This window comes from Procambarus clarkii, chromosome 42 (assembly GCF_040958095.1).
Source record: "Procambarus clarkii isolate CNS0578487 chromosome 42, FALCON_Pclarkii_2.0, whole genome shotgun sequence".
NCBI lineage: Eukaryota > Metazoa > Arthropoda > Malacostraca > Decapoda > Cambaridae > Procambarus > Procambarus clarkii.
In genome coordinates this window covers 2653377-2678122 of record NC_091191.1, presented here as the reverse complement: position 1 = coordinate 2678122, position 24746 = coordinate 2653377, and the positions used below count along the sequence as shown (strand labels likewise).

Sequence of the window (24746 nt, the reverse complement as noted above, 5' to 3'; positions counted from 1 at the left end):
TTTCAATGGCCCTCAATGGTCTTCTTTCCTCCCTTCTTTCTGGGATCTTCTCTGCTCTTTATGTTGACGATCTTACTCTTTGCTGTTGGGGTGATGATTCGCCTCTCCTTCAACGGCGGCTTCAACTTGCGATTGATGTCGTGGCATCTTGGGCCACCAATCATGGCTTCAAGTTCTCTACTACTAAGACTTGTGCCATGACTTTTACTCGGAAGCGGGTCATTCTTCATCCCTCTTTGTCACTTTATGGTCATCCCCTTGAGTACAAAGATTCCACGAAGCTTTTGGGGTTATTCTTTGACACTCGTTTGTCTTGGTCGCCCCATGTCTCTTACCTCCGTGTTGAATGCTCTAAGGCCCTTAACCTAATTAAGGTTTTGTCCCATATCTCTTGGGGAGCGGATAGACGCACGCTTCTCTATTTGCATTCCTCTCTCGTCCTGTCTAAACTTGATTATGGGTGCCCTGCCTACTCTTCTGCTTCTCCTTCTACTCTTCGCCGTCTTGATACTTTGCACCATACTGGGTTGCGCCTCAGCTCTGGTGCTTTTCGTTCAACTCCTACCCTCAGCTTTACGCTGACACTGGCTTTCTGTCTCTCTAAGAACGCATGTGATCGCTACAGTCTTCGCTATCTTGCGTGATCCTTACAGCATCCTCACTCTCGCCTCTATCGTGCTTTGACTTTTACCCCTCCTTTAGTTCCTGTTCCTCTTCACCACCTTCCTCTTTCTGTTCGTTTGTCTTGCTTACAAGATTCTCTTTCGGTTCGTATTACTAATGTTTCTCCTTGTATTGTTCCATCCTTGCCCCCCGTGAAGGGTCCCCCTTCCCAAATTTTATACTTTTTTACCTGCATCACTACAGCTTTTACCCCTCCTACAGTTTTGAAACGCCTCTTCCTTGAGTACTTTTCTTCTCACTCCCACTCCATTCCCATCTTCACCGATGGGTCTAAATCTGCTGACGATGTGGGCTACTCTGTTGTTTTTCCTGACCACACTTATATGTGTCGCCTTCTCCGGAGGCTAGCATCTTCACAGCAGAACTTTATGCTATTCTCTATGCTCTTCGTCTCCTGCTTTCCCGTTGTCAATCCTCCTTCGTGGTGGTAGTTGACTCTAGTAGTGCCCTCATGGCTTTAGGGTCCTTTAATCCGGTCCACCCAGTGGTCATCGAGATTCAACATTGGCTGTTTCTTATCTCCAGTAAATTTAAGTCGGGTTGCATTTTGCTGGGTTCCCAGTCATGTTGGTGTCTCTTTTAAATGACCTTCTGGATGCTGCCGCTAAGGACGCTATCCGCACTTGTCCCATCTCCCGTAAAGGTATTCCTTATTCCGACTTTTACCCAGTTATTCATGACTCCATCCTTGCCCGCTGGCAGAGTTGTTGGTCTTCTGTTATTGGTAATAAACTGCGTACTCTTAAGAGTTGTGTGTTCCAGTGGCCTTCCTCCTGCCACCGTAACAGGCGGTGGGAAATGACTCTGTCTAGGTTGCGTATTGGCCATACCCGTTTAACTCACGGTCACTTAATGGAGCGCCGCCCTGCTCCTTATTGTCCAAATTGCATTGTTCCTCTTATGGTCATGTATATCCTTGTTGAATGTCCTGACTTCCAGGACGAGCGTGTGTCTTTGTTTTCCGATCGTCCCCCGCAGTAGCTTGTCCCTCGATAGAATTCTTGGCGACTTGGATACTTTTGATATCGTTCGCCTTATGCGTTTTTGTTCTTGTATTGGCATCCTTGGTGATATTTAGCGCCCTCTGATTATCCCGCACATTTGATGGTGCTACATAGCCTTCCCGGTTTGGTGCCTTCTATTGATACATAATTAATTAATTACTTATTTGTTCTAGTGGTAACCAGTAGAAATAAGGTTTAGTCTGCTTGTAATAAGTAAACAATTGGTTACTTACTGGGGCTATTATATACTTTTCATATTATATATAGTATTTCTGGGTTTGAATGCTCTATACTGGATAAAATTAGGCATGCCCAATACACTACTTACAATCGATTTAATTTATTGAATGAAAATTAACATCCTACTGAAATTTTGACTGCTTATTCAGTTTACCAAAGTGCAATTTTTATGAAATTTGGTTTTTCTCCAAACCAAATCTGGTCCAGAGCAACATAATCTGGATTTTGGAGTATTCACTGTATGGCCTCATTTCAATAAAAATTAGAAATTGTTAAAGTCCTTGCACAGGCTCCAGCTACTGTCATTAGTGTGTGTCAAAGGCAGCTGCTTGTGACACACACTATCATCAGCCCATCCTCCTGTTTTGGTAGTACTTATAGTAACGATGAAGACCATACTACATATGCCAACGTACATCGCAGTTAGAAAGTAGAAATCGGTACTATTGAATTTGGACAAACCGGAATTTTTTTTATATTTGTTGTAAAGACAATCTAAGCTAACAAACCTTCCTAGGTTAATGCATGATATCTGAGGCTTAATATAGCATATGTGTATGCTATACTAGGCCTAGGAATATTTAAGTTTTTTTAGCTTCATTTTTTTCATACTATAAAGTGAATAGTACTAAATTGTACTACTGTATCTAGTTGTTTAGTGCATCAATCTTTGTATTGTGGTGTGCATAGTTACAAAAACTACTATCTAAACAGGAGGACGGGCTGCTATCATCATGGCATATCTGCTATTATACATTTTCCCATGATCTCTTCCCATGCTCTTTTGTTCCCAAGAGGTGGTGCATTCAGGCAACTATTTTGAACCTTTATATCGTCAGAGTGTAGTAACCTTTTAAATTATCAAAGTGTAGGGAAACTATAAATCATAATTTTTTCTTGGTAGACGATAGAAATAAGATTATTTTATATACAAGCGTGTAAAGTGTTGCTCGTGTTACAGAATGGTTAACCTTGATACACTCCTGCATGAAGCAGTGGTAAACAGGAAAGAAGGCTACAAGGAGACTTTACGGTGGGATGAAATTTTTTCGCGCATGCTGGGAAGAATGGCACCAGCAGTGAGAATCACCAGACAGGGTTCTGTGCCAGTTATCAGGAAGGGCAAGTTGGAGCTCATTGAGCTGGCAGTGGCTAAAAGAAGTGGTAACAAGAAGGTGGGTTGATGTGTTTTGTTAAAACTAATCACCGATCGTCGTTTCTAACTGTTGTTTGGCCTTTTTTGGTGATTTTTGTATTCATTACAAATTTGATCATTTGTTTTGTTGAAATTTTGAATAACTTATACTGTATATTATTATTTTTGTTTTAAAAGGAAAAGAAACTTATGTTACTATATAATTGTAAGGTTAAATTTATTTTGCTTTATTGGAAATTGATGATTTTCAGAATAAGATGACATGAAAACGTGTAAACTTGACTGAATACATTTTGAATATTATTATTATTATCAGCTATAAGTGACTGCTTAACCCTTTAAGGGGCCTGGTGCATGACGATTATTTTTCCAAATATGAAAAATAGTGAATACAGTGGCACCTCGACGTACGATTGCCCCTACTTACGATAATTTCGAGTTACGATGTAAATTTCATCGAAAAATGCGACTCGACATCCGATGGTGTCGTCGACTTCTGATATTTGTTGGTACACGTCCGGGTCGACCGAGCGTGTGGTTCCCAGTCACGCGGTCGACCTGCCTCAGTTTACTACAGCTGCCCGCTTAGTGACGATCGCGCCTATAAGAAATTCCGCTTTTGTGGTGATTTTTTTGCATTTTGAACATTAAAGTAATTATTATATATCACGCCATGAGTCCCAGGAAAGTCGGTGGTAAGGCTCAACATATGAAAACCCATGTAAGGATGACCATAGAGCAGAAACAAGAGTACAGAATGTCTCTTCCTCAACAATTAAGAAAATGTGTGCAGCATGGGAAGAATTGCAAACCTTTGCTGAAACGACTCACCCAAATAAAGCTGCAGTAGGTTGTTGCCTTAACCCTTAACATGCTCGGGGTTTAATATCCTGCCATCCCCACAGGCGCATGTCATTTTGAAAAAAAAAAAAATTATTTTTTCTTTCTAACCTGTTAATTTGTGTTCACTGATCACGGGAAAAATAATAAAAAAATCGTAAGTGGCATATATTGCCCGCTATAGGGTGGGGAAGTCTGGCAAATTATAGGCGCTGACTCAGCGTGCGTCCCAGGCGGTCTGTTGCTTGCAAGCTGTCAGGCCAGAGTTGCCACAAAGAGATAATTACCGAATTATTTCAATGTCTCTGATTGATTTTTCATACTTTTTTTGCTGTAATATTATTCAATAGTGTGTAGTTTGATATATTTATATAATAAAATGAGTGAATCGTTGGTGTACTCAAAAATATGGTGTGCTTATTGTTGATTCAATTATGTTCATCAATCAGTGAACAAATACTTTGTCGGTTATTACACTATAAGCACAGGTTATATATACTTATTTGCATGTTTTGTTCACTATAATGAACCACTAAGTAGCTATTATGAGTCAAAAAGTAATGAGGAGTGACCGCCGTGTACCAGCCAGCCACTCCCGCCCTCCCTCCAGTCATCTGACTCACCCTCATTCTCCTCCCACAATAATGTTTTTGCTATAATTCACTATATACAGACGTTATATATAAGTATCTACATGTTTTGTTCACCATAACTGTACATCTAAGCTTGTATGGTGAGTAAAGGCACAGAGATGTGGCTACTCACACAGTCAGCTGATCGGCGGCCGCCCTCAAGGTCAGACGCACTAATATTTCTCCTCCAACAATACTGTGTGGTGTTATTACGCTATATATCTTATATACAGACGTTATATATAAGTATCTACATGTTTTGTTCACCATAACTGTACATCTAAGCTTGTATGGTGAGTAAAGGCACAGAGATGTGGCTACTCACACAGTCAGCTGATCGGCAGCCGCTCTCAAGGCCAGACGCACTAATATTTCTCCTCCAACAATACTGTGTGGTGTTATTACGCTATATACACACATTATATATAAATATCTACCTGTTTTATTCATCATACTTGTACAAATAAACTGGTATGGTGCCCAAAGACCTCGTGGTAACCAGTAAACAACACCGTCGTCTGCACGGTGGCGTCGTGCAGACGACGCCACCGCCCTCACCAAAATGGCGGCTCCAAACCTTCTCTTGCTGTTTATACCCTCTATACGCACGTTATATATAAGTATCTACATTTGTGTTCACCATAGCGAACCACTAAGCTGGTATGGTGAGTGCAGTCAATAAAAGGTGGCCACACACAGTCAAAAGACATCGCCACCACCCTCCCTCCCACAGCATTACACCTCCTTCCATGGCGCACAGCACTAAATATCACCACAATCCTGCTATTATCAGAACCCTGGTCAGTTTTATCACAGTCAGGGGTCTTCTGTAATAATATCATCGCTACATAATAGCATGAACAAGTATAATTTGGCATTTTTAGGCGATGCTGTGGTCACAAGCTGAACAGCAGTGCTGTTAGCTCATGCTGCGTGCGTCAGGCTTGGTTGCTCACTCAATACTGAGGCCAATAACACCCGGGAGTTTGGCCCACGATTTTTTAAAAAAATGGCGTCTGTTTACAAGAGCCCTGATGAAGGTGTGGTGAACCCCGTGTATCCGCGGGCTGTTTAAATCTTGCGTAGTACTCCAACACATCATATGACGTGATGCGCAGTTTACTGGAACAACGTCCAGCACGTCATATGACGTGATGCGCACTTTAAGGGTTAACCTATTCAATGACACTGTGATGCATCATTACAGACAAATGTTAAAATGAAGGGAAAAACAAATGCCTCGACAAATTTGTAGTGAGACAAACAAGCACTGAACCACAACCAGGTCCTAGTGGTATTCAGGCAAAAGTAGGAGAGAGAGTACCCCAGAGAAAACATCACTGCCTGATGTGATAATGGAAGGGGACTCCCCTTCCAAACAGGAACAACTCTCTTTCTCCCCCCCCCCCCCCCTCATCACCATGTTCCATACACCATCAAGAGCCCTCTATGAAGGTAAGAGACACTTTGGTACTGTATTGTAGTTAGAAAAAACATTGTATTCAGTATAAAATGTATTTGTATGTTAATATTTTGGAGGGTGGGGAACGGATTAATTCAATTCCCTTTATTTCTTATGGGAAAAATCGCTTCGACTTACGATCTGTCTCTGGGAACGGATTAGCATCGTAAGTCGAGGCTCCATTGTAATTTTAAACAAATCTCCCGTTATTTGGCATTAGCGTCGTGAAAATTTCATCCCATTATGTTAACCCTTTAACTGTGCGGCCTATAAATACGACACCCCCCCAGTGCACAAGAAATGAAACCTCGGGGAAAAAATTCTTTTTTCTTCTGAAAGTGTCAGAAACTCCTCCCTGTATATGGGTATAGCAACGGAAGTTCGAAATTGTACTTACTTTGGCTGCTATGGGGTCCGAAAGGTGGGGCGTGACGTCATCATTCCCCGTGCGCCAGAGCAGTATGCTCCCGGGGCCGGTGGGGCGCGCGAGTTGCCGCGAATATATTTTTGTTCAATTTTTGCGCACAGTTCCAAATACATTTTATTTGTTTTTACGTGCTAATCCTATGTATAATGAACACGTACACTATATTATGGCAGTAAAACATCCGTACTGTCCGAAGACACTGTGTTACGGGTATGACACTTGTGTACACATATGTTGCACATATTTACCATATATCATGCTAATTTATGTATATATACAATCTATTTACAGACTATACACTGTCACACACTATATACATTTACCATCAACACATTCAGAACACCACGAGTGAGAGCTGTCACACCCAGCCAGCCCTCCCTCACTCCTCCAACATTGTATTCACCAACATTACTCCTCCAAATCATACAGTTATTCACACCAATGTTTCATGTTCATTTATGTATATTTACAACATATGTACACACTATACACTGTCACACACTATATACATTTACCATCAACACACTCAGAACACTGCGAGTGTGAGGAGCCACACCCAGCCAGCCCTCCCTCACTCCAACATCTTACTCACCAACATTGCTCCTCCCACCATTCTGTTATTGTTCTTATTACACTAATTACACATGTTATATATACCTATCTACATGTTTTATTTACCAGAACTATGCAAGTAATCCAGTATTGTGTCCAAACAGTACAGTGGCCACCATACACTGCATGACAAATCACACAGCAGACAGCAGACGACGCCACGATTACGACGTCACCTCTCTCACCAAAATAGCTCCTCACAACATACTCCTGGTGCTGTTATTACACTATTCACACACACTGTATATACCCATGTACATGTGTGTTCCCCATAGCAAACCACGAATCTAGTAGGGTGAGCAAAACAAGAGTTACTGCCACACAGTGAGGCTACCTCAATAGCAGACACTAACAATGCTCTCTTCTGCTATGTGAGGGATTCTAATCATCCCATTGATTGGTCTTCCTCCAAAATAATCTTTCCTGCCTCTACTCTACACAGACGCAGTCTTGATGAATCGGCTCTAATACACAATGTACCCAACATGAACTTGAGTCCTGGCTTTGTTGCTGTGGACTCTTCCCTTTCACAGTATATACTCAAATGCTCTAATCTTTCTAACAAACGTGACTTAACATAAGCTTACCCCTTCCATTTATCTTTCTTTCTCTTTCCTTTTCTTTCTCTCTTCTCCCCTTTTTCTGTTCATTGTCTTCTCCTACGCTCCCTTGCTATCCTCTTCTTATTCCTATTACTATCTCCTCATTCGGTGGTTATAATAGGAGCTGCCTCGTATGGGCCAATAGGCTCTCTGCAGTCCTCATTATTACTACTATCCCCTACACCTTACTTTGCTCCTCAGCTCTCTCTTGCCTATTTATTGCCTGTCTCTACCTCCTCTTCACAATCGACTTGAGAATGGTCCAGGACGGACCGAAACGTCGTCGTCCCTTCAACTTCTAGTGTGTGGTCTGGTCAACATACTTCAGCCACGTTATTGTGACTTATCGCCTGCAACCTCAATTCTCTCCCTTCCTCCCTCCCTCACCAAAATTCCTCCTTCCTACGCGCAACGCTAATTATAACCACAATCCTGGTCACTAATACCTGTAAATGAATAATTGACCAAGTTTATTTTGAAAAGGAACCTAAAAACTCGTTTGAAGATTCCTAGATGGACGAAATAATGCTGTGGTGTAGTGGCTAGTGCTGTGAACATCGTGAACAGCATTGAATCACTGATATTTGAACATTGTACCCAGTCATTATCACACTCGGGCTCTTCTATAATACTATCATGGCTAAATAAAACAGATTATATATATATTTTGACAATATTAGGCGATGCTGTGGTCACATGCTGAACAGCAGTGCTGTGCGCTCATGCTGCAAGCACCAGCCTTGGTTGCTCACTCACTACTGAGGCTCTGACACCCGGCAATGTGGACCATGATTTTTTTTTAAAGATGGCGTCTGTTTACAAGAGCCCTGAGGAAGCTGATGTGAACCCCATGTAGCCACAGGAGTTTTGAATGGAATGTGAAAAATAAAAACACCCGTAGGCGTAGTTGCGCACCCGAAGCCTGGGCCTGCAGGCGCGTTGCGCAGTTAAAGGGTTAATAATTATGAAATGGATTTTTTACAAATTTTTTAAAAAGAAATGTGTGCACGATTCGTTGAATCTGGGTACGTTGAATCGAGGTTGTACTGTATAGGGAAGTACACTCGGTCAATTCCACATGAGAATTTTTCATTATTTTCCACCCAGCTATTCAAAAATCACTAGACCAAGGAAAAGTTTCAAAATCCCCATTTTAGCTCCCTCCTTGTCCTGCCATACTAAAGTTCAAACATGAATAGTACCACTAAATAACTATTTATTTTTTTTATAGAGGAAAAGTTCTTTGATAATTGTTTTTAAATAGAGAAAATCATTTAGTGGTGCACAAGTGCCTATGCATCATCACCCTTTACTACCCCTTTCTTTACAAATTATATATTTTTGCTCTTCAAGAAGCATCAAATCAGACAAGCTGAACAATTTTATCATTGAAGGTAAATAAGTCTTACATAAGTTTTGTCAGAAGTTTGGGTTTCTTTGATTTTGGGGGTTCAGGAAGACATCCTCCATTGTGTCTGAGAAATCTAGTTTTGATTTGTGAACAGCTGACTTACGAACATCTTTTGGAACGCACCTCGTTCATAAGTTAGGGATTGCCTGTATGTAAATGGCATCTCCATTTAAAAAATGTCAGAAAAGTTCAGTAAAAAAAACAATCTAAATGTATACATGTGTGTGTGATGTATGCATGTGTGGAAACCTAAAGATAAATACAGTGTTTGCCTGATGTACAGAGCACCACTTGGTTTCCGAACTTTAGTTATCCGAAACTTCCAGTTTCCTGATTGGGATTGGGGAGTCATGCTACCTGAACAAAGTTCGGGTAGGAAGGGGTCCGCCAAGCGTCACGCCGGCTTGTGGTGGTGGGTGGGAGATGGTCCAGTTTGCCCACTGTGACTTCACAGGTTCACGGCCTATTATTCCTATTATTTTGAATTGCCATAAGGCTGGAATGTTCATTCTGTGCTTTTGTTTTACATATCTGCACAATCAAGAAACATCTGTGCACCATGTCCGCTCCAAATGCACGCATTGCGTCAGTGATGGCTGACCGGTGGGTGGATGGATGGGGAAGCTTAGGTGGGAGGCAGTATGAGAGAGGGGGAGAGAATCAGTGAGAGAGGGGGAGAATTAGTCAGAAAGGGAGGGAGAGAGAGATGCTAGGAGGGAGGGGGAGGTAGGGAGAGATGCTAGGAGGTAGGCAGGAAGGGATGGAAGTAATGAGAATTAGGGAGGAAAAAGGCAGGCTGGCAGGCACAGGCTGGCAGGCTGGCTGGCTGGCTGGCTGGCTGGCTGGCTGGCTGGCTGGCTGGCTGGCTGGCTGGCTGGCAGGCAGGCAGGCAGGCAGGCAGGCAGGCAGGCAGGCAGGCTAGCTGGCAAGCAGGCTGGCAGGCAGGCTAGCTGGCAAGCAGGCAGGCAGGCAGGGAGTAAGTGGTAGTCACGCGGTTGAACCGCATGACCTTTAAAAGAGAGTATGGGATGTAGGGGGGCGGGTGGTTTGTCGGTGGTGGGGGCGAGACCGGCTCATTCCCGAAGATAAGCCTAACACACTCTACCCATTAGCATGATGGCAGGGAGACAGTCTGGCTGGAAGGCAGGCTGGCAGGGAGGGAGGGAGGGAGGCAGGCTGGCTGGTAGGGAGGGAGGGAGGCTGGCTGGCTGGCTGGCTGGCTGGCAGGCTGGCTGGCTGGCTGGCAGGCTGGCAGGCTGGCAGGCAGGCTGGCTGGCTGGCAGGCTGGCTGGCTGGCTGGCTGGCAGGCTGGCTGGCTGGCTGGCTGGCAGGCTGGCTGGCTGGCCGGCTGGCAGGCTGGCAGGCTGGCAGGCTGGCAGGCTGGCTGGCTGGCAGGCTGGCTGGTTGGCTGGTTGATACCAGGTTGATACCTGGTTGATGGGGTTCTGGGAGTTCTTCTACTCCCCAAGCCCGGCCCGAGGCCAGGCTTGACTTGTGAGAGTTTGGTCCACTAGGCTGTTGCTTGGAGCGGCCCGCAGGTCCACATACCCACCACAGCCCGGTTGGTCCGGCACTCCTTGGAGGAATAAATCTAGTTTCCTCTTGAAAATGCCCACGGTTGTTCCGGCAATATTTCTTATGCTTGCTGGGAGGACGTTGAACAACCGCGGACCTCTGATGTTTATACAGTGTTCTCTGATTGTGCCAATTGCACCTCTGCTCTTCACTGGTTCTATTCTGCATTTTCTTCCATATCGTTCACTCCAGTACGTTGTTATTTTACTTTGTAGATTTGGCACTTGGCCCTCCAGTATCTTCCAGGTGTATATTATTTGATATCTCTCTCGTCTTCTTTCTAGTGAGTACATTTGGAGGGCTTTGAGACGATCCCAATAATTTAGGTGCTTTATTGCGTCTATGCGTGCCGTATATGTTCTCTGTATTCCCTCTATTTCAGCAATCTCTCCTGCTCTGAAGGGGGAAGTGAGTACTGAGCAGTACTCAAGACGGGACAACACAAGTGACTTGATGAGTACAACCATTGTGATGGGATCCCTGGATTTGAAAGTTCTCGTAATCCATCCTATCATTTTTCTGGCTGTCGCAATATTTGCTTGGTTATGCTCCTTAAACGTTAGGTCGTCAGACATTATTATTCCCAAATCCTTTACATGCTGTTTTCCTACTATGGGTACATTTGATTGTGTTTTGTACTCTGTATTATGTTTAACCCTTGCACTGCTCACCTATTTTCGGCAAAAACGTCTTGGTGCAATTGTCAAGGACATATTTTTGTTATTTTTACAAATGTTCAGGTAAATTTAATTTCAAAATGTTTCCAAAGTCAACTATTTCCATTTCAAAACACAAATAGTAATGAAAACATTAAAAAACATTAAAATATAGCCAAATTAAACAACAAAAAGCACAACTCTCTGAGCGCCTAAAGGCGCTTTGCGCAGTGCAGTGGTTAAGGTCCTCATTTTTACTGTACCTGAGTACCTGGAATTTATCACTGTTAAACATCATGTTATTTTCTGATGCCCAGTCGAAAACTTTATTAATATCAGCTTGAAGTTTTTCAATGTCTTCAGCCGAGGTAATTTTCATACTGATTTTTGTGTCATCTGCAAAGGATGATACGAAGCTGTGACTTGTATTTTTGTCTATATCTGATACGAGAATAAGGAAAAGCAGCGGTGCAAGGACTGTACCCCTGAGGTACGGAGCTTTTAACTGCACTTGGACTAGATTTTATATGGTTGACCGTTACTCGCTGAGTCCTGTTTGACAGAAAACTGAGTATCCAGCGTCCTACTTTACCGGTTATTCCCATTGACTTCATTTTGTGTGCTATCACGCCATGGTCACATTTATCGAAAGCCTTTGCGAAGTCCGTGTATATCACATCAGCATTCTGTTTTTCTTCTAATGCCTCAGTGACTTTGTCGTAGTGCTCAAGTAGCTGTGAGAGGCACGATCTTCCCACTCGAAATCCATGTTGGCCTGGGTTGTGAAGGTCATTGGTCTCCATGAAATTGGTGACCTGACTCCTAATCACTCTCTCAAATACTTTTATGATGTGCGATGTTAGTGCAACTGGTCTATAATTCTTTGCCAAAAATTCTTTGCCAGCTGGCAGGCTGGTAGGCTGGTAGGCTGGCAGGCAGGCAGGCTGGCAGGCAGGCTGGCAGGCTGGCAGGCTGGCAGGCAGGCTGGCTGGCTGGCAGGCTGGCAGGCTGGCAGGCAGGCTGGCAGGCAGGCAGGCTGGCTGGCTGGCAGGCTGGCTGGCTGGCTGGCAGGCAGGCTGGGAAGGAGGCAGGCAGGCAGGCTGGGAAGGAGGCAGGCAGGCAGGCTGGGAAGGAGGCAGGCAGGCAGGCTGGGAAGGAGGCAGGCAGGCAGGCTGGGAAGGAGGCAGGCAGGCAGGCTGGGAAGGAGGCAGGCAGGCAGGCTGGGAAGGAGGCAGGCAGGCAGGCTGGGAAGGAGGCAGGCAGGAAGCGATATATGGGTGTTGAAGTGAACCGTGAACCACGTGACCTTTGAGAGAGTGTGTGTGTGTGTGTGTATGGGTTTGGGGTGGGGGAGGTGTGTCGGTGGTGGGGGAGGGACCGGCTGACTCCGTAAGCCTAGCCACACTCCACAGACCTGTGACCCAGATTTGTTTCTTAAATGTACAGTACATCATCGTATATTTTTGGCAGGATGTGCCTGCAGGCTAGCAGGATGTTCCTGCAGGCTGGCAGGAAACATCCAGAGGATGTTTGCCAGACGTCTTAATAATCAGTTAGGAACAATTAAGGACTTTTATAAAGCGGATCAGGACTTCACTTATTGGTGAGTACAAACAAAATAAAGTTGCATTTATGCTATGAACCTGTCGATTTTTTCCCCTGGAGTTTTTTTTTATAAATTTTTCAGAAAAATTTCTTTTTACATTTCTAGTTTATTTTTTCACCTCTATTTCTCGTTTACGAACTTACATGTTAACCGACGGGCCTCGTCTCCAAGGGGTTCGGAAACCAAGTGGTGCTCTGTAACAGGTTTCTCAATGCCGTCAAATATGCTGAGCATAACTTGTAAGTTCGGTATAAATAAGATTGTAATTGAGTCTACTTTGCAGGTGACATTGGTGTACAATGCCAGTTTATATGGCATTGATGAGGCAGAGTTTGCCCACCAGATCCAGGTTGGTGTTGCTGCCAGCACAAGTGTTGGACCTGCGGAACATAAGCCTCAAGGAACTACTCAGGTTCTTATTCAGGGTAACCAGGTTGCCTTTATTGGCAAACTTTTGCTAGGTAAGTGTTTTGTGGTACCTACCAAGTTGTGTTTGCCTAGACATGTGTACAGAAAGCAAGATTCAACTCTGAAGCCTCACCTCATGGCTATTATTTCCTATGAAATTATATCTTAAAAGATCCAGTAATTCATCATACTTATTATGAAGCTGTCATTATTGGTTACTTCTGTCACCACTGATCCAAGCTTATTTCACTTGTTTACCACTCTCATTGAATACAAATGTTTCCTTACATTTCACTGATCATTTGTGTTTTCAGCTTCTACATTTTCTTTCCCTCATTCTGTTGTTCCTTACCTGATAAACACTGTCCACTTTCTCTGTTCCCTATAGTAACATTTATTGTGGTCATATTTCTTCATCCTTCTCTTGCAATCATTATTTAGTAGTTTACTTAACCTGTCTTCAATTTCTCTTATCATGGATACCAGTCTTGTGGCAAATCTTTGAAACTTCACAAATTTATTTTTATGCTTTTGTCATTTGTGGGCTCTGGGACTGATTTTGATTTTGTATGCATGTATGTAATATCTTTAAGGATTCCTTCGTTAGGTTCTTGAAAGCCGTCGTTATGTTTAACCGTGCAGCTGAATATTTTTTTAATTAAGACAGCTTCTGCTGTCAAGGTGTTACATCCTCATTCAGGTTCTTTTTTCCTGTTGACTTGTAAATGCCTCTCTCATAAACTATACTGGCCTTTAGTCTCCTCTAAGCTCTGCCAAACCCCCTTATATTTTCTGGGATTAAACTCCAATATCCACTTGTCTGGTCATTCCTACAGCCTATGCCGTCCTGTAGCATCATGCAGTCCTGTTTGGTTCTTTCTTTTCAAATCAATTTAACATTATCTGCAAACATTGACATGGATGAACTAACCTTTTCCAGTTGGTCAGCAACCTGTCCTCTATTCAAGTCCATTCCATCCAGCGGTTGACCCCAAAGACGCATTCATCAATTTTAATATGCTGTTCATTCAGAATAGGGATTTTCTCAAATATAAATTAATATTGTTATATGTTAGCATAATTTGTATTGGTTAGGTAAGGTGTTTAGGGTCTTCTAGTGATTATTTGTAGTACCGTGACACCTCGGCTTGCGAAAGCCCCTATTTACGAACTTTTCTGCAGTCAATGCCGCCTCTTTCCTTTGGCTTTTTTGGACGTGGACCCCTTCCCCCACCGGAGGTAGATCTCTTTGCGTTGGCGTGGTCTCGGTGTCTCCCATTGAACGTGGCAAAGTTCCCCGAATGCTAGTCCCTCTCACAGTACATGCTTTTTGGCAGGACTTGTCAAGGTGGGGGTTCCTGTACTTCCTTCGCTGGTCCAGCTGTCACTCTGGGTTCTGGTTCGGCTGGATTCCTATCAGGAAAGTGATTCTCCTGGCTCCATGGTCGGCAGTCCAGCCTTGGTTTAAGGCACTGCTTGCTCGGTGTTCGAACCAGTGCATTTTTCCACGGCTCCGCCTCTTTCAGCAGGTCGGGCCGGTGAGGTACCTTGCTGGTTCGCCTTCCTGCTCTGCACTATGTGTCTGGCATTTCTGACACGTGTGTATTTCCACTTGTATGGTGATCAGGTGGCTTCTTTGTTGGTGCCCCACCTGCGGTCTTCGTCTAGGCGACGGTATGGAGTTTCCTGGCAATCTCTGTCTTTTTCTTCCTTGGTTTTCTTAGGATTCGGACCTGGTTGTTTTGTCTTTTCTTTCTTAAATTTTCTGGATCGGCATCTCATGCCCAATACTATTACTTATTATCGTGTGGCGGAGCAGCTGCAGCTTGTGTTTAGGGTGGATGTCACTTCCGCTCCATTCTGCAAGCTCTCTCGTGCATTTTTTAACTTCAGGCCTGCTCATGCACCACCTGAGCCTTCTTGCTCTTTGGACTGGGTTCTTTCCTTTCATTCTTCTCCTTCCTTTGTGGTGGCCCCTTTGGTTTGTGGTTGCTTTTGGAAGGCCTTGTTTTTGTTGGCCTTGGCCTCTGGGGGTCGAGTAGAGGAGCTTCATGCTCTTTTAAGCCGCCAGGAGTTCTGTTCGTTTGGTCCAGGGGGTCGTTTTGTTCGTTTGCAGCCTTCTTCTTTTCTGGCACAGAATGAGACTGCAGGCTACCGGAGGAGTGCATTGGTTGTGGATGCTAGGTTGTTTAGGCCAGGGGTACATCATGTGTTGTGTCCGGTGGCAGCTTTACGCCACTACCTGCGAGACACTAGTTCTGTGTTGGTTGAGGCTCTCTGGGTGGATTCGATTTCCCTGGTTCCCTGTTCCAGGGCTTGTGTATCTCAGGTTGTTCAGTGTCATTAAATGTAGCCAGCCTGTAGTTTACCATCGTGCCCATGATGTTTGCAACACGAGTATGCTGCTGCCGTGGCAGTTTTTACCAACATATCTTGGATTGACATTTGGGCGCAGGGGTTTTGGAGGTTGCACAGGGTCCTGGCAGCCAGGTATCTCATGGCTGTTCCGGTTCCTTCACGGCTTTGCGTGGTCTTGGGCTGCCTGTCACGGCCGTCTGTTTCTTCCTCATCTTGAGACCTGTGGTGCTGCTACCTCCCGGGTAAGTCCTTGCTTTTACTTATCTTTTGGTAGTTATGTAGCTTCAGGAAGCCAACAGAGCTCCCCGCAGAAAACAAGCGTTGAATGTAATGAAACACCATTTTCTGGGTGAGCCCTGGAGGCTCCCTGACTCACTCCCTCCGGTTGGCAGTTTTCTTCATTCAAGAACTGGGGTGGTGGGCTGCCGGTTCCGCCCCCAAAGAGGGGGAGGGGTAGTACTAACGAGTGGGAGTGCTAGTTGCGAGAAGAGTTGCTTGTTTGATTTCTTTCTATGAAGTTATTTTGCTCCTTTTAGGATGTAGATTTACAGGTTAACCAGACAGTGGTCTGTTTTGATTCACCTCCTTTTTGGGTCCATTACTGGTCGATTGCAATTATGATATACTGTAGAAGCTGGCTAATCCAGAATCTGCCAATCTGGAAAACGCTCTAATCTGGCCAAAATCGTGACCAGATAAAATTATCTCCCTATCCGGCCAAAATGTCCATAGAAGCTGGACTAGAAGATATTGGGCCGGATCAGCGTATACTGTTAGACTTGAACTCTGAGCCAGTTAACTTGCTACCGATGTTGCCCAATCCGGACAGTGAACCGGACAAGCAGAGATTATTCTGGATCAGAAAGGCAGGCATTGGGCCGTACTGCATTAATCCCGTACGGCTGTGACTTGAGGCTTGTGATGTAGGACGGGGTGTGGGTGAGTGGGTGGTGTTGGGGGAGAGGGGAGCGTTGTGAGGGACTGTCTTGGGAATAAGGGGCATGTGGGGAGGGGCCTATACAGTACAGTAATTACCAATAATTTTAGAAAAATTCATCACAGTCAAAAACAAAAGAAATAGTAATATATAGTACTGTGTTATAACAAATATACAAGTTTCCAAAAAACAATTTCCACAGGCTGAAGTTTGCTCCAAAAATATTGGAAGTTTTTTCCGCCTTGCGGCCTATGTAATGGGCCTGCCTGCCTCAAGTGGACCCCATCCACACCTGGTCAAGCTATACAGCCCATGCACTATTGACCCTCGTGTTATACCAGTGCCACGCCATTAGTGAAATATTTTTTTAAATAACTTTTCTGGGGGGAGCCCCGTCGGCTCCCCGGAGCTATCCCAGGCTGATATGCTAATGTCAGACTTTGGCATCAGTCATGTGTATGGAGTTCTTAGGCCTACCGGGGACCACGGCCAGAACCGGGCCCCCTCAGAGAGGCAAGGGGAGCAATGGCCTATAGAAGCCCCCGTGTAGTTGGAAGCATTCTATGTCTGCCATCGACCGGAACAGGCACCCAGAAAGGTAAGCGCCCCAAAACAAACCCCTATTCTGGTTAAAATTGCTACCTAATACCGAACTAGTGGATAGAACTCACCAACCGAAAACAAGCAAATTAGTGTGACGTCACACACTGCCGCGCCGCTGTCTGCGCAGCTCCCCCCATCCCCGGGAGGGGGAAGGGGGAGCCCCAGACCCCCCGCGTCGGCTACCCACACCTCAGTTCTTGAGGCTGATGCTATAGGCGATGGTCGTGTGCTCTGGCTCCGGTGTCGCTACTGCACTGTGCTTTGAGTGTGGTGTTAGTTTTGTGGGTGCGAGAGCCAGGAGTTATCTTCAGTACTCGGGCTGCATGCGCCTAGGGCTGCCTTCCCTAGGTGCCCTGTAAGTACTGCCCTTGGGGCTTGGGACCGCCTTCCACAGGCTCCTCGGGGTCTGCCTCTGCTGGTCCGTTTTACCTTTCGGTTTTTCAGCCGCCTGTTGGGCTCTTGGGTGTTCTGTTCTCCCTTGTTACCGGCAGGTAAGAGGCAGTTTGCACTGGTAGGGGCGCAGGGTGCTGCTCAGCTTGTATTTCCCGACATCGCGGCCGGCTCTGTTCCTTGGGGTTCGCTGTCCTCTTGCGGGGTTTTGTTTTTCTTTTTGTTTTTGCCTGGTGGGGGGTTCTGTCATTTTATTCAGTTTTTGCCCTTCCACTGTTCTCCTCGGTGGCGCCCCCTGCTAGGTCCCCGTGAGTGTACACGTCTCTGGGGTTCAGCTTTAGAAGTTTGCTTGGTAGTTTTGGGCGCCGGTTTGCAGCACCCTGCCTGGGACTACCTGAGCGCGAGTCCTCTTAAAGTAAACGCTCAGGACCCTGGGAATCCCCTAGGGGGCGCGTGGGTCCGATGGATGTGACCCCGGAGTCCCCACTCGCTGTGTGCGAGTTTGAGGGTTGCTCGGTCCCCTTGTCTCAGGGTGACCCTCATTGTTTTTGCCTCTGCCACGCTGCCTGTTGGGTCGGTGATACTTTCGACCCTGAGTCCTGTGAGTGTTGCTGCTTGCTTGTGACTCAATTTACCCAATCCTCTGATGATTCTATTCGGGTACAGGCGGCACGTGCGTTGCAGTCTAGGTTTCGTCTGTTGCAACGCGCTCGGTTGGTTGCTTCCCCGGATGCCCCGGGGCTGCCCCGCTTTGCTTTTCGAGACCCGGACTTGGGGGTGGGGGTCGCTTCGATCCTGGTTCAGTCCGCACCTCCTCGTCCTTCCCCTTCTGTTCGTTCTGGTCCCCCGCCCCTGCTTCCGGCCCCGAAGCGTCTGAGGGTTTCGGGGTCGGAGCAGGGGTTACTTGATCTCGAGACTCGGGCAGCTTCGGGGGTTGCCCCTTCCGGGGGGGCGGCAGAGGCATTCGAGTCTTGTCTCCCAGCCGAAGCTTCAGGGTCTGACCAGTGGGCCCCCCTTCCTCCAGCTTTTCCGGCTGCTCCGTCCTTGTCTTGTGGGGTCGGGGCTTGGGGAGAGGACTCGGCCTCGGGTCCTGTGGTGACGGACCTCGAGGCTGGGGAGGGGCTGACTTGGGGGCCTTGGGCCCCGCTGGACCCCGCCTGGGTTTTTCTTCCCACTGAGCGGGGCTTATTGTTACAAGGAGTGGGGTTTTCTTTCCCCCCCTCTGCGTACGAGTTGGATTTGGTGTCGGCCCCTCCCCGGGTACGGTTCCGTGTTCCCCCGGGTACGTCGGTTCCGTCCTTCCGGAGGTTTTCGGCTTATCGCATCCAACCTGGTGTGGTGCGAGCGGCCTTTGCAGCTTACCTCCTGCGTGACCCGGATTATGCCTCGGAAATGGATCTGTCCACGTTCAGGTTTGGGACTTCGTTCCCTTTCTGGCTCCGTTACGAGGTTCCGGAGTCGTCCTGGCTAGCAGACTGCCCCTTGTTTGGTCTGGATTCCTGGCATTCCTTCTGTCGTTCCCGCACGCTGGAGTGGCGGGAAGCTTCCACGGTGCTTCAGGTTTTCCTGGGGGGTGAACTTGAGTACCTGAATGAGTGCTTGTTTGCCCCTGCCCTTCCCCGCGATGTGGGCGTTATTCAGCTCCATGTGCAGGTTCCCTCCCTTTCGGCGGCGCTCGTGGCGGAGGACTTGCGCGCTCGGGGCCTTTTGTGTTCGGCCTTGCGGTTCTTTTCCCTCCTGGAGCTGTCTTCGGATTGGCTCGTGGAGGATGTGGGGACGCTTGGGTCCGTCCCGGGGTCCGGCACCTTGTCCTCGGCTGCGCGTTCGTCGGCTGCCTTGTTGAAGCTGTTCACGCCGATTTTGCGGGATGCGGTTTCCCTGTTCTATGCTTCCCGTCTCGCGTGTCGGCAGGCGGTGCTGGGTTCCTCCGTGGAATCTGCTTGGGCTCTGGCTCTTAGGCGTTCTTCACCTTTTTGTCCTCTCCTGTTTGGGGAGTCGGCCGTGGCGCAGTTTATTCAGGCTGCGTCGGCGGCTTGTCGTCCGATGTCGGACTTGTTGGTTTTCCGGGGGTCCCGGGGTGGGTCTTCCCGGAAAGGTCGTGCCAGGGCTCGGGGTTCCTCTCGTCGTGGTAGGCCTCTGGTGTCAGGTTTGGGGTTGGCTCCTCCTGCGGACCCTTCCTCATCTGGTCGGCGCGGTGTTCGCGCTGTGCGGGGTTCTGGGTCTCGTAAGGGTCGCCGGCCCTTTCACGGTTTGCCCCTTTGACGGGGCGATGGGGGGGCGGCTTGCGCTGTTCGCCCGCGCCTGGTCCCACGATTCGTGGGCCTTTCGGGTCGTGTCTCGCGGCCTGCGGTGGCGTTGGGTGGCCCCTCCCCCCTTTGGGGGGTCGGGGCTGGCGGGGCAGGCTTCTTCCCCTGCGCTCTGTCGAGTCGTCTTGGAGTGGGTACGCTTGGGCGTCGTCGAAACGACGTCGTCCCTCAGATGGGTTTCCCGTCTGTTTCCGGTTCCGAAACGGGACTGCGCGGACCTGCGGTTCATTCTGGACTTGTCCCGTCTGAACCCCTGGGTTCATTGCCCCTCCTTTCGGATGACTACGCTGTCTCAGGTTCGGCTCCTCTTGGAGCCGGGTGCTTGGATGGTGTCCCTGGACCTCCGGGACGCTTATTGGCATGTCCCGATTCATCCGCGGTTCAGGGACTGGCTCGGTTTTGTAGTGGGGCGTCTGAGTTACCGCTTTTGTTGTCTCCCGTTCGGGTTGAACCTGGCACCTCGCGTGTTCACACGCCTTACACGGGTTGTGGTGGCTCGTTTGCGTCTCCTAGGTGTTCGGGTGTTGGCCTACCTCGACGACTGGCTGGTTTGGGCTCCCAGCCAGTCAGCTTGCTTGCTAGCCAGGGATTTGGTTCTTTCCCAGCTCGCCGGGTTCGGGTTCTTGGTGAACTGGAGGAAGTCCCATCTGGTTCCCTCTCAGGTTCAGACTTGGCTGGGTCTCGTGTGGGACTCTCGGACCGCCTCCTTGTCTCTCCCTCCGGAGTCTCTCCTGCGGCTGCGGTCCCGCCTTCGTCTGTTTCTGGAGGGCCCTCGGGTCACCCGGCGGTTGCTCGAGGGGCTGTGCGGGAGCCTGAACTTCGCGATGGTGGTCTACCCGCCGGGTCGGGTTTGGCTTCGACGGCTGTTCTGGTTCCTTCTGGGTTCCCCCTTCCGCCTCTCTCGCGATCGCAGAGTCCGACCCCCGGGGGACTTGCGTCGGTTGCTGCGTCACCGGCTTCCTCTTCGGGTTTTTCGGGGTTCAGTGCCTTGGCGCCTACCCGAGCCCTCGCTCGATGTGTACACGGATGCGTCGTCTCTCGGCTGGGGTTTTGTGACCAGTGCTCACCAGGCCGGCCAGGGGCGTTGGGATCCGTCCTTCCGTCGAGCTCACAGTACGGTGCGGGAGTTCGCGGCAGTGTGGTTTGCTCTGGGGAGGATTCGGGTGGCCCGCGGATCGACGATTCGGCTCCATTCAGACTGCTCTCCGGTGGTTCATTGCCTGAACCGCGGGGGTTCGATGCGGTCCTTGTCTCTCTGGGGTTGGTCGCTTCGGGTGACTCGTCTGCTGAGTTCTCGGGGTTTGGCTCTCCTGGCGGTTCACGTACGGGGCGTGTCCAACGTCTTGGCCGACGCCCTGTCTCGCTTCGTTCCCCTCTCCACGGAGTGGACGGTCGACGACGAGTCCTTCCATTGGCTTTGCCAGACGTTCGGGCGCCCCGAGGTGGACCTCTTCGCGTCGGCGTGGTCGCGGCGTCTTCCCGTTTATGCGGCGCCCTTCCCCGATTGCGAGGCCGTCGGGGTCGATGCCTTTCGGCTCGACTGGTCGAGGTGGGGGTTCCTGTACCTCTTTCCCCCGGTTCGGCTGTTGCTCCAGGTCCTGACTCGCTTAGAGACTTACCGGGGGAGAGTTGTCCTTCTGGCCCCTTGGTGGCCGGCCCAGCCTTGGTTTCAGGCGCTGGTTGCTCGGTGTCCGAACCCGAGGGTTTTCCCGCGGCTCCGCCTCTTTCAGCAGATCGGGCCGGTACGTCACGTAGCTGGTTCGATCTTCTCCTCGAGTCTTCGCGTATGTTTTTTTTGACTCGAGTCTATCATCATCTCTATGGTGATCAGGTGGCCTCCTTGTTGGTGTCCCACCTGAGGGCTTCTTCTCGGCGGCAGTATGAAGTTTCCTGGCGGTCCTTCCGTTTCTTTTTGCGTCTTCGTCGTGTTAGCTCCTTGTCTGTTCGGGTGGTCTTGTCCTTCCTCTCGTGGTTGTTTCAGGACCGTCATCTTATGCCTAACACTGTCGCTTCGTATCGTGCGGCGCTGGCGGAGCCGCTTCAGCTTGCTTTCGGTATCGATGTTACGTCTGCGCCGTTTCGCAAGCTGTCTCGTGCATTGTTTCACCTCCGGCCTGCTCATGCGTCGCCTGAGCCGTCCTGGTCTTTGGACAGAGTGCTCGCTTTCCTTTCATCTCCTCGTTTCGTTGTGGCCCCTTCGGTCCAGGATTGTTTTTCCAAGGCACTTTTCTTGTTGGCTTTGGCCTCTGGGGGTCGGGTAGGGGAGCTTCATGCTCTCCTCCGGCGCAGGGGTTTCTGCTCTTTTGGTCGTGGTGATAGTTTTGTTCGTTTGCAGCCGTCTCCTTCTTTTCTGGCGAAGAATGAGACTGCTGCGTTCCGGAGGGGTCCATGGGTGGTTGATGCTTGGTTGGTCAGGCCGGGGGTGCATCATGTTTTGTGTCCGGTTGCGGCGCTTCGCCGTTATTTGCGCGCCACAGCTTCTGTGTCCGGGGACGCGCTGTGGGTTGATCCGGTTTCCCTTCTTCCCTGTTCGCGGGTTCGGGTCTCTCAGGTCGTCCGCAGGGTTATTAGGTCTAGCCAGCCTGCGGTCTATCCCCGTGCCCATGACGTTCGTAAGTTCGCGGCTCTTGCTGCCGTCTTTGGGAATATGTCTTGGTCTGATATTCGGGCGCGGGGATTTTGGCGGTTGAACAGGGTCCTGGCTGCTCGTTACCTTGTGAATGTCCCTGGCCCTCGTCGGGCCTGTGTTGCTTTGGGTCGGGGGTTGCAGCCAGTTGTCTCGGCTTCGAGTTGAGGGGTGAGCGACGACCGCCTCCCGGGTAAGTCCCTCTTTTTCTGTCTGTGGGTAGTTAGCTCCGGGGAGCCGACGGGGCTCCCCCCAGAAAACCAGCGTTGAATGTAATGAAACGCCATTTTCTGGGTGAGTCCCGGAGGCTCCCCGGCATCCCTCCCTCCCTCCGGTCGGCGGTTTTTCGCGTTTTTGACATCCAGCCTCAAGAACTGAGGTGTGGGTAGCCGGCGCGGGGGGTCTGGGGCTCCCCCTTCCCCCTCCCGGGGAGGGAGGAGCTACGCAGACAGCGGCGCGGCAGTGTGTGACGTCACACTAATTTGCTTGTTTTCGGTTGGGGAGTTCTATCCACTAGTTCGGTATTAGGTAGCAATTTTAACCAGAATAGGGGTTTGTTTTGGGGCGCTTACCTTTCTGGGTGCCTGTTCCGGTCGATGGCAGACATAGAATGCTTCCAACTACACGGGGGCTTCTATAGGCCATTGCTCCCCTTGCCTCTCTGAGGGGGCCCGGTTCTGGCCGTGGTCCCCGGTAGGCCTAAGAACTCCATACACATGACTGATGCCAAAGTCTGACATTAGCATATCAGCCTGGGATAGCTCCGGGGAGCCTCCGGGACTCACCCAGAAAATGGCGTTTCATTACATTCAACGCTGGTTTTTTTGTTTTTATAGTAACGTTCAACATTTTTGGCCAAGATTATGTCAGGTAGCAGCATCAATTGTTCGGGAGGTGTTAACACTTTCGTTCGCCGGGCGAACGAGCAACAGACCACCCCAAGGTGTGCCGCACATTCCACGGGAGCGTGCATTTTTTAAATTTTGGTTTTCACGCTTTTCAATGTCACGTCATTTCTCATCCTAGGTCTTTCATTTTGGTATCAATGTGTTCACAATAAAATTCCCTACAGGAGTATATGCATAAAAAATCCAAAAGCGCGACGTACCACCCACAGCAAATAGAGAAAGTGACATTGCGTTACCTGGATTTGAATGCTCAAATCCAGCCCTGTCTGCATTAAGCATAAGAGACTCATGTGATTGATGACCCTAAACTAATATAGTACACATCAGTTCGGATAGCTTCAGGAAGCCTCCGGGTCTCATCCAGAAAGTGGTGTTTCATAACATTCAACGCTGGTTTTTCTTTGTAGTTTTGTTATCCTGCTCCTTGATAGTTAAAAATGGTATAATAGTGTTATTGTCCACTAGGATTTCCTATGTCATTGTAAATGTATTAATTTTTGTATTACAGAAACGTACCAAATACCAAGGAAGTACATCAGAGGCTTGGAATTAGCACCAAAAAACAAGAAATAGTTGCATTTTGTTTTCAGTTATGCTGTTGCCTCACAAGCATAATTTATGCACTCTCCCGTAAAGTTCCTCTGCTCACATAGAGGTTCATTTATCCATTGTCTGGTCAAAGCAAATTTTTCTTTTATTAATATGCTGCAAAATAAAGGTCTCTTTTTGATTAGTAAACAGCAGTATCGTGCATCATTAAGTTAGAACCAGGCTTTATCGGTTCATTGCTGTACAAATTCTGTACCTATCATCCTCTGACCTGACTATTATTTAGCATATTGGCATCAACCATAAAACTTTCACATATTAAACAATGACAGATTGTCTTTCTTTAATAAACAAGAGCAAGTTTTTATATCGTATTTTATTATCCTTTTACTCGACATTCAGTTTCTGGAAAACATTTTACCAAAAACAACAGAAATTAAAGTGTGCATGATACATACCAAATTATTAGTTTTTAACCCTTCACCTTCACATAGGGACCAGGGTTACTTCATTTGTGGTTGAGCACAGTGACCTTTTAATGCTTTTAAGTCTAGCATAAGATGGAAAAACTCGTGCAGGTATACAGAGCTTATTCTCAAGGTCTCCAGTAAACAGATTATTGCAACTTGGGAATAAAAATCCTGGGCACCTTTTCTGGGTGTGAGGGCCTCGGTACTAACTCAGCAGTCATGGATAGCAGTCCTGCTGATGTTGCCAAAGTGACACAAATAGCCAGAGCACACAGCCTTGGTTT

The 24746-nt window shown here is 48.0% G+C and overlaps 1 protein-coding gene across 4 annotated transcripts in view; it reads left to right on the top strand.

Annotated features, from left to right (window-relative positions):
- eIF2D (eukaryotic translation initiation factor 2D) overlaps positions 1-24359 on the top strand; it is a 65655-nt gene extending 41296 nt beyond the window's left edge. For all 4 annotated transcript variants that reach the window (XM_069339815.1, XM_069339817.1, XM_069339816.1 and 1 more), the window contains exons 11-13: positions 2890-3103; positions 13191-13368; positions 23952-24359. In XM_069339815.1, the coding sequence (XP_069195916.1) occupies positions 2890-3103; positions 13191-13368; positions 23952-24016 (457 nt within the window). In that variant the 3' untranslated portion in view covers positions 24017-24359. The remainder of the gene's footprint in view (positions 1-2889; positions 3104-13190; positions 13369-23951) is intronic.
- Positions 24360-24746: the final 387 nt, after the last annotated feature.